Raw genomic sequence first — 10,284 nt, 5'->3', positions numbered from 1 at the left:
TCATATAGGATTAATGAGACAATATAATTACAGTGAGAATATCTCTAATACTTGAGTGGTTTAAAACTTGAAGGTGCCGTCACGTTCAATATTGCACAGTTTTTGAGACAAATCTCCATTTTCAGCTTGTTATTTTTCCTTGCCTTAAATCTGTGATAGATATGTACGTATATCTATGTGTGTGTGCTACAGATAAACGAACAGGATACTGGCGTAAGCACCAATACTTAGGGTTCTTTAGAATTTAATTTTGTATGTATCACTTAAACAAGTGAGTTGGTGGATCCACTATACAACTGGTGACAAAAAAACAGTGGAAACTCTAAACCCCGGACTGCATCCCCTTACTGCTTTTTTTTTTTTGTTAAACAAATTATGACACATAAGAAGTACCATCAAATTGTTTGATTGTTGTCGTCTCCCACAATTTCAGAGTCTCATTGGTCTGTTGAATTGGTCCAGACGGCACATGGTTGGCTTCAGGAGATTTCATTGGATCTGTTGGCCTGTTAGCTGTAATGCCAAATCTGTACTCAACCCCAAATATGACTTGACAACTTTCAGCTATATGATTGCAGCTACAATGTGTTGTGACAATTCTGTATCTCAGCTGCCCTCCCTGGCTGGCTGTTAAATTGTGTGCTGTCTAGAGAAATCAAACAGACTCTGGAGCTGTGGGCAACACAAAGAGGCAGTCAGATTGATCAGACGCAGGTCTCGGTGTGTGATGATGTGGCCCTTGGTCCAGGAGAAGGTTTTAGGTTGCATAGTGATCAAAACTGCCCAGGTATTCCAGCGCTGCACGATAGCAGAACTGGTACTGCTCCTGTGGAGGGCACACACACACACACACACACATCATTTGATCCGAATCTCAGAGCTGATCTGTATACTACTGAAATTGGTGTACGCCTCAGGGTAAAAGTAAAATTGAAAGTAATATAAACTTGTAGATTTTTTGGGAAAGATGCAATTTTGAGATATGAAGTCATAATTATGAGTGATAAAGTCACAATTGACCCTTCGCTAAGCCACGGCCGAAAACCGCCACAGGTCAATCTTGGCTTAGCAACCGTAACTAGGCGCAGGAGGTCTGGCAAGCTTTCGAGCGAGGGAAACATGCCGAAGCGTTGTGCGTATGGATTGTGCAAATCCAATACTCGGTATCCTAAAAGTTTGGACGGGGTGGTGGAATTTTTTCCTTTCTCGAAACCTAAAACCCAAGGGGAGAAATGCCGGGCGTGTGATTAAAGGCAAGACGGAGGCTCACTGACATATTTTAAAATATATTTCAGCATTTTGTTAATCAACGGCCTACCCCTGAGTACCCCAATCCTATCGCGGCTCTCCCGGTGTTAGTTCTAAGAAGGGAACATCAGGGGGCTTGCCGGAGATCTCCAGGGAAAAGGTTGGTATGCAAACTTAATCAGTTCATTAACAGTAGACACTTATGTGACCCACGACGTGTGAGCAGTAGCCTGGCGCGCTAAAAATATAAGAGGGAGAATGTTTTCACTGCAAAGTGGTCAGGCTAATGTCTTGTGTTTATTCCACAAGATTTATGAATAAGCTGTTTGATTTGTAATTATTGGATTATTTTCAAATTTCACTTACCCTGCTGTGCATGAATATGTTCATCAATTTATGTTTCCCATTTGAATGGTCAGGGTATGAGGCGGCTGCTTGCACTGGGACATATAGGCTTTAGCTTCAATTTTGATGAAATTATTCTCTAATCGGTTGCATATTATGTCGTGGATATATCCTTCGAATGAATACTGCAGTCCCTTTTGTCTTGCTCTCTCAGATATTTCACCTGTTTGCCAAAAATGGCTAATTATCTCCTTGGGAATGTGACACCGGTGCATACATACTGTAATAGACGTGCCAGGCACGAAAGCTTGTCAGGCGTAGCAACAGTAACCAAGGAGGGCGGGGCTTAGCGAAGGGTCAATTGTAAGAAATAATCAATTACGTCATATGAAGTCACAATGAGAAATAAAGTCACAATTATAAGAAATAATGTTGTAATTATTATATATAAAAATCAGTTACTAGAAAGTCACAGTAGACGGATATAAAGTCATTATAACGAGTGATAAAGTTACAATTGTAAGAAATAGTTAATTAAGTCACAATGTGAAATGAAGTCATAATTATAAAAAAACATTGTTTTTATTAGACAAAGTCACAAATGTAAGAAATATAATTATGAGCTATAAAGTCACAATAACACAAAATATCTCATTGGTTTTATTTCTTACAATTGTGACTTTGTCTAATAATTACATGAATAACAATAGTCACAAACAATTGCAAGAAATAAAGTAAATTATGAGATATACAAGTAATAAAGCACAATTGTGAAAAATAAAGTCACAATTGTAAGAACTAAAGTCAACTATTAAATAAATTAGGAGATTATGAGAAATAGCAGATAAAACGTCACAATAATGAAAAATAAAGTAAATTGTAAGAAAGTTGTATTTATGATACATTAAGTCAAAATGATGAGAAAAGTCATGTGTGAGATATAAAGTCACTATAGTAAGAAATAAAATAAATGATGGCATATAAAGTCACAATAATGAAAAAGAAAAAAAAACACCTGACATGTCATCGCTTGAGCCAATGTTTCAAAATAGAGCAAATAGAGCTTTTAGGGAGAATCAACCAACAACTGCATGTTAAGCTACGATAACATCAACAGCAGTTTTAAAAGTGATTAACTCTGACTAGTCTAAATAAATGATGGATTTACGAGTAGTTCCATGGAACTATGGGTAGAAAGACATCAGCACTGCGTGTAAAGCTTACCTCTGTCTGCACCATGGCTGGTCTTTGAGTACGCAACATTTTGACAGTCTGGAAGATGTCGACCACTCCCTCATAACGCATCCTCTCCAATACTATACTCAGGGTGATAAATACACCTGTCCTGCCAACGCCAGCACTGCACACGCACATCCCAGAAAATGTGAGAATTCATTTTATTTCACAGCTCTTTGTAAGACTTGACTCTGATTGGCATTTTGAATCATGACATTTCGCGGTTAACTATTTTTGTACAATGTTGACCTGAACTGCAAGCACATAATGAAGTCATTTGACTAAAATCTACTGTATACATGTCATTTTTTTTTTATTCAGTAGGTAACCTTGCAAAAAGATAGAAAAGCCGAAATAACCCCTGAACACAGACTACTACACTGAACACATAATAGAAATACATCCTAAATTCTTCAGCACTTATTTTCCTCACCTGCAATGTACTGAGATCGGCCCATCCTGACCGAACTGCTCTTTTGTTTTGTGCACTTGACCGATGAAATCAATAAAGCCTTCGCCAGATTTTGGCACACCCTGCTCTGGCCAATCCGTGAACTGAAACTGCCGGACCGTTCTGGATTGACCGTCCTAGAAGAGAGACACACCAGTGAGAGACAGACAGCAGCAGCATTTCAACCTGGGTTCTGTGTGGAGAAGTTATATAAAACATGGAATCATATTACATTTTCATGACATTTCTAACTAATAAATAATTTGCCAGCTGACTTTTAAGCATTAGCCTATATATTGTAGTAATGTTAGTTAATGTTCCAAATTAAAGTTTCATAAAGTGTAATCGAAAAAAAATAGCTTTTTTATGCTGGAAGCCTCTGGTCTGTAAAAGTTGGAAATCCCAATGCTAATGATTTATGCAGACCAATCAATCTGACTGAATCATTCAAAAGAACCAACTCACACCATGTGTGTGTGTGTGTGTGTGTGTGTGTGTGTGTGTATATATACCAACTCAAAGCATCAGACTGCACAAATTTTCACACAAAAGCAATAAAAGCCAGTTAACTCTTTCTCCACCATTGAAGAGATTTTCCATTATTTATGACATAACGCTTCCCCACCCTACATTTTTCCAGTAATCTGTGTTTTCACTGTTATATGGTAGGAGGCACTGTTACAGATTTTCCGAAATAGTACAACATCTCAGGATTCAAAAACAAGTTAAGAAGATCTGTGTAAATCAGGGCTGTGTCTGAAATCGCCCCATATACCCTTAAATACAGCCATTTGTAGTGGTGTCCGAAACCATAGAGGACATTAACGAGTACATTCATTCAATGCCACAATTCACCATAATAACGAGTATACAACCAATGTACACTCAACGCTAGAGAAAACCCATAATGCACTGTGAGTGCCGCGTGCTGAATGAATTCCCGCGTCTGACCAGAAGGTGGCGCCTGCAGCCGAATCATCCATCCATCCATTTTCCAAACCGCTGGTCCAATGTGGCGACAGCATAATATCATACAGGTATAAATTCCTTTTTAATTAATTATTAAATTGTTTAATTAAGGTTTATACATAGGTTCATACATATATTTTCACCTTACTACTGGAGCTGCCAGTTCAGCAAACGCAAACTATGCAAAAGCTGCAGCCCTTCCGGCACACTCGGTGTCCGAATTCACTCGTTCACTCCCTCAAGTGGACTATATTAGAGGACTACTGTAGGGAATAGTGAATGAGGGTATAGGGGGCAATTTCAGACACAGCCCAGAAGAATCGGATAGAAGTTGCTTATGCGCAAGTAAGCTAATATGATCATCAAATATTCAACAGCATATAAAATCAAAACTGCCAAAAGTTACAGGGAAAAATGTCGATCCCACAAAGAGGTATAGGACTCTGAATCTTTGGGGGTGTTGATGGTGTCATTCTATTCTATGTTTAGATCATCGTTCTGAATCTGATCTGGGCGAAGTCTTTGAAAAAAACAAGATTTAATAAAAAAGATTAAAAAAAAGATAAAAAAGAATAAATGAAGCTAGAATAATAATAATAAAAAAAAAAAGCAGAGGCTCTCTTTTGTTATATTAACTTTTTACATATTCATACAATAAAATATTCTGGGGGCCATGACATTGTGTGAATATGATCAAAAATGCTGGCACTAACTGGCAACTTTTTTAGTAAATGCTGGTGGGGAACGATTTGAGAATATTTTAATGGCCAGGTATTACTTCACAGTAGATAGGCAAATGTATATTCACTCTATAAGTTTCCATGATATTTTAAAGAGTGTTTGACCTACCCTTGCATCTGTGACTTTAAACTCTCGGAGTATATACTGAGGCATGTTGTACTCCGCCATGGGATCCACCACAAAGTACTGATACCGTGCTGACCTGTCAGATGGCCAATACTGATGACATTTCTCCTGCATAAGAAAGAAATTCACACATTAGCTTCTATTACCGTTACCTAAAACTAAATCTATTAAAAACATTTTTCTCAATTTAAATTCAAAAACAAAATATAAATATTAGATGAAAAATGCAAATCAAATGAAAATTTAAAATGCTCCCTAACTGGAATTAGTTCACAAAAATTACTAACTGGATCTAAATAAAAAGTAATACTGAAATCTGAAAACTGAAAAATTAATTAAGCCTAAAAAGTCATATTTAAAAAGAACAAAACCTAATAAAAATGACAAAAGCACAAAATCAAAACTAAAACCTATAAAACTAAATTCAATATAAATGAATAAACAATACTAAAATAACACTGATTAGCATCAACAGGGATGCTAATACCACCTCTACACCAAGGATGATAACTATAATGATAAAGATATAGTTCTAAAAATCGTCCACACCACAAATATAACAATAACTGCACAGAGAAACGATATTGTTGGAATCACTTTCAAAACGATTTTTTCCAGCTGATGAATGATAAAAACATTGAGAGCCAATCAGAATCCATCCTGCTTTAAAGAGCTCGAACATTTAAAGGGGCAGACGACAAAACAGAATAAACAACGATATCGCCCGCTGGTGTGGACACTAATAAAGTTATCATTATAGTTATCGTTCTTGATGTGAACGACAGCATCTAAGCACTATTGACGTGAGTGTATGTGTCAACTAACCCTTCCCATTTCTCTGAGTTTAGTAAGCATAACTACTATAGTAGAATTATGTTCCCAAAGCATCCGCCAGTAATCTTCAACAGTCTCTGCCAGCGGCCCCTGAGTTCCAATATACGCCCTCTGTTGCCTAGAGAGTGATGAGAAAGAAATTAAAGCTTCAAAAATGGAGAATTTCACCAGCAAATGTTGATGTGTCAGTGGTTTATTTTGTAGTTGTGTTGTTTTATTTTTTCTAGCAAATATAAAGAGATCACAATGTACCTGTAGCCATCTATAAAACTGCCATTGACATAGTCTGAGCCCTCCACTCCTCTGATTGGCTGCAGACACACACGTGTGCTTTCATATGGCATGATATTGACCAGTCGGTTTTTGAACTTATTGCATGGAAGGCTGGCACTGACGAATCTGGAGTTATGCGCTTTGGCATTAGCTAACCGCTGAAAAGGAGATACAGAAAAAAAAAAAAAATTTTTTACTTTATGAACAATAAAAAGCAATGTACAACTGCCAGCAACAAGAAATAATATAGTATTTTATATTGCTTAGAAGCTAAACGGATCTAAAAACTTAAACTGTTGTGCATTGTTACTTTTTAAAATTATAATTTTTTTGTTGTTTTTGTTTTTAATGTTTTCAGTTCCCTTTAAATTCACGAATTACAATGGTGTGATGAACTCACTTTAAACTCCTGCTCCATTCCGCTGATGTGCTCTGGCGGCTCCGTCTGTGACAGTCTCTGGATGTAGGCGTAAAGGTTTCGTGCCGGAACCTCTGTGTTGCCGCAGGAAACGGCCTCCAGCAGCGCATCATAAATAAAGATGTACTGCTCCTCTGTCTGCACCATGTAGTTTCGCTGAGATCGCATCAGAGTCACATGACCATAAACATCTATCGCCTTCTCCTGCTTCACACGTTCCAACATGGCATCAATCACAATGAAGCAGCCCGTTCGACCCACGCCAGCACTGAGAAAGACAGAGAGAGAGAGAAAATGCTTCTGTCACAAGCACTCACAGTTGCGCATTCTGATTTAAAGGTTGTATGAAAAAATATTTGTGATTTTCTTTCGCTTAACAGTTTGATATCATAAAAACATTCACATTTCTCCTTGCTTTCTTCTTTTCCCATGTATTTTTCCCCTCTATTGTTGTAAGTGCCTGCTTTGTTCAGTCAGTTTTGTTCATGTTGTCAGTGGTTACAATGTTAATAAAAAAGATTTTTTTATTTATGTTTATTTACATTTCTATAATAACCAACGCAATCTACCAAGAGCAACGCAAATTAGAGTCTGGTTTAAGACATACTGTTTTGGGGGTGGTAAATAATGGCGCAAATACCAGTAAGTTGACTAGTGCAAACCTTAGTAAATCATCTTGAGTGATTCATGTAAATAGTCTCCTCCCATAAATGTTGCGTCTGAAAATAACCCTGTACACGCCTTTGCAGCACTCATTTTTCACTGCGTGCCTTTAGTAAATCCTAACAGTAGTTTTCAACGTCAAAAGAGGGTTTGAGCTGGCGCAAGCTGTTAGTAAATCTGGTACTTGGTACTCAGGTATTCTGACATGTAATTTTATGTAATCTACATTTTTCCTGTGTCAGTTCATTTGTAAAAACCATAGCGATGTATATAGTAATGTTGCTTTGTTGTGTCCAAGCAAAATAAATAAAAAACCTCATACTCTACAAAAAGCATTGAGTGTATGGACAGAGACAAAACACTGAGCTACAGCATTTTCGGAATAGTCAATACAATTTAGGCCAATGATTTGATACTCCCTCCAATGTAAGAGCCCAATTCATTGGTAAAGCGAAAAACAAAACAAAACAAACTTACCAATAGTTTCTCCGAATCGTACCCTGCATGTCTGACTGGATATAATTATGTTAGCTTAATTCTGTACTAATTACCTGCAGTGGACCGCGATGGGTCCGGCGTCTGGGGGGTTGCAGGCTTTTACCCGTCTGAGGAAGGCCAGGAAGGGAGTGGGATGTTCAGGAACCCCCTGATCTGGCCATGCTGTAAACTGGAATTGACGAACCTCCCTTTTCTCACCACTACCACTCTGCACATAGAGACAACACAATTCAGTACAGCACCATATACTTCTAGATTAGAATAATGCATTAAGTCCATTTATAAATGCACAAATCATAACATCCAACAAAATCTCATCCAAACTACTCGTCCAATCAGCAGCATGCCGCAACAAAATTAGTTCAATCTTATTTTATTCAGCATACTTCCCATCTAGTGTGTATGTTCATAACAGTGACAAGCTAAAACAAAACTTTACAGGATGACTTCTGAATAATCAACACATGACAAATAATTGAAACAGTTGACAAATACAATAGCATAAAAAAAGCTCAAAATAGCAAAACAGTAACACAGTAATCTGCATAATTTATTCATGCATTGCAGTGAATATGAATACTGTTTTATCACATGTTTTATCCCCAGACTCCATAGCTTGCTCAAAAATTCCTGAGCTTAGCAGAAAAATAAGCTTAATGTTTAAAGTAGGGCTGTCAAAAGATTAATCGCGATTAATCGCATCCAAAATAAAAGTTTGTGTTTACATAATATATGTGTGTGTACTGTGTATAATTATTTTGTATATATAAATACACACACATGCATGTATATATTTAAGAAATATTTGCATACATAAACTGTATATATATTTATATAGTTTACTTTATATTATATATAAATATAATTTTTTTTATATATAAATAACACATTTTTCTTAAATATATACATGCATGTGTGTGTATTTATATATACAAATTTAATTATACACAGTACACACACATATATTATTAAAAACAAACTTTTATTTTGGATGCGATTAATCGCGATTAATCTTTTGACAGCCCTAGTTTAAAGCACTTTTGTGCTTTTGTACGACTTTATCAAGAACAATATGGAGAAGAAAATCAGACATTGCCGAAGTGATGCGAGAGCATTTCATCTGCAAAATGTAAATTTTCTATATATTTTTAAGGTGTTGTATATACAATATATAGGTTTTGTTTAAATTATTTATTCATTATTGTAATATAAATACACATATGTATTTTTTTCCTCACTGACAGTGGCTGTACCTGAATGGTTTGACTAATGTATTCACTTTTGAACATAGTTTAGAGCATTTACATAGTTTTGTTTTTTACGATAATTTTTTTTGCATTTAAATACATAGTAATATCACTACATAGTTATGCAGTGTGACAAATAGTTTAAAAAGTATAAAAAAAACTCCATTAAATGTAATTGAAAGTTGATTAAAAATGTATACAAAAGGTTACAGTACCTAAAATATACACCTTCTTTCAAACATTCCAAGGTAAAAACAAAAAAGTGATGTGCTTTTATGTTATGACAATGTTTCCACCAGTAGAATAACTCATCCTAACTCTAGGGTTCCAAAAACCTACAGGTTGACCCTGCCATAAGGTTACATTTGTGAGAGCAATGAAGTGTTGGTATACTGTGTTTATGCGCTGATCACTGCTGTTTCATTACCTTAAACAGGGCAAAAGTCCTGACGCAGTAGGTCGCAAGCTCCACCGTGTCCAGTAAAGAGACTTGCATGAGTCCGTATGTCTCTGTACCTCTGCTGGGCCAGTACTGATCACACTTATTCTGCACACAGTTCAGCAGACACTTAGTTAACCTCTCACAGCTGCATATGTCTCAGTGATAAAGGAAACATTAGAGGAGAGCTGAAGAGCCAGCTGAGATAAACTGACAGTCAGCTGCTCTTAAGCTTGGCTGCTTTCCATCAAACAGTACTCACTATGGCTATGTGTCAGTCTGCTCACTAGTTCAATAGTAGGTATACTACCCAGGGAGTGGGTTGCCTCATTATTAAAATCATTCCAGTGCATTGAACAGTTCACTCCCTAGAAATTAAGAGAATGCCTTTTTAACTCAACTCATTTTTACTAATTCCCATAAAAGGGAACTAGGGAATGGACTGAGACACACCCTTTGCGAGTACATTTTGGCATGCAGTGATAGTGTGATAATCAGCCAAAAATATCAAGTTACACTTTGTGACTTGTTGCAAAATGTGTCTCTGAAATCAGTGGGAAAGAGGAAGCGAGGAGAGACAGATCAGAAGAAGAGAGAGTAGGTGTAAATAAAGGATGAGGCAGAGATAAAAAGGAGTAAGAGGTGAGACACGAAATATCAACCATTCAAGTGAAAAGTGAGAGTGGTCTAATTAGCCAAGTGAGACGTCTTGCCTTTGAGAAGAAATACGAAGGCATCTGGAGAGTAACAGACAAACATCATAAGACTTACTCTGCTCCGTAACACCACACAACAG

General features: G+C 36.8%; 1 protein-coding gene across 7 annotated transcripts in view; it reads right to left on the bottom strand.

The window, feature by feature from the left end:
* ptprdb (protein tyrosine phosphatase receptor type Db) overlaps window positions 1-10,284 on the bottom strand; it is a 76,072-nt gene continuing 65,788 nt past the window's right edge. For 2 of the 7 annotated variants that reach the window (XM_079851038.1, XM_079851039.1), the window contains 10 exons: window positions 10,202-10,225; window positions 9,477-9,596; window positions 7,856-8,010; window positions 6,624-6,909; window positions 6,203-6,381; window positions 5,942-6,068; window positions 5,099-5,224; window positions 3,263-3,417; window positions 2,818-2,953; window positions 1-826 (listed from right to left, as the gene is read on the bottom strand). In XM_079851038.1, the coding sequence (XP_079707164.1) occupies window positions 758-826; window positions 2,818-2,953; window positions 3,263-3,417; window positions 5,099-5,224; window positions 5,942-6,068; window positions 6,203-6,381; window positions 6,624-6,909; window positions 7,856-8,010; window positions 9,477-9,596; window positions 10,202-10,225 (1,377 nt within the window). In that variant the 3' untranslated portion in view covers window positions 1-757. The remainder of the gene's footprint in view (window positions 827-2,817; window positions 2,954-3,262; window positions 3,418-5,098; window positions 5,225-5,941; window positions 6,069-6,202; window positions 6,382-6,623; window positions 6,910-7,855; window positions 8,011-9,476; window positions 9,597-10,201; window positions 10,226-10,284) is intronic. The other 5 variants (XM_079851040.1, XM_079851041.1, XM_079851043.1 and 2 more) reach the window with 4 other exon arrangements.

Source organism: Squalius cephalus, assembly GCF_949319135.1.
Source record: "Squalius cephalus genome assembly, chromosome: 2".
Lineage (NCBI taxonomy): Eukaryota > Metazoa > Chordata > Actinopteri > Cypriniformes > Leuciscidae > Squalius > Squalius cephalus.
Note: the sequence above shows the minus strand (reverse complement) of the source record. Positions and strands in the feature narration are given on the sequence as shown.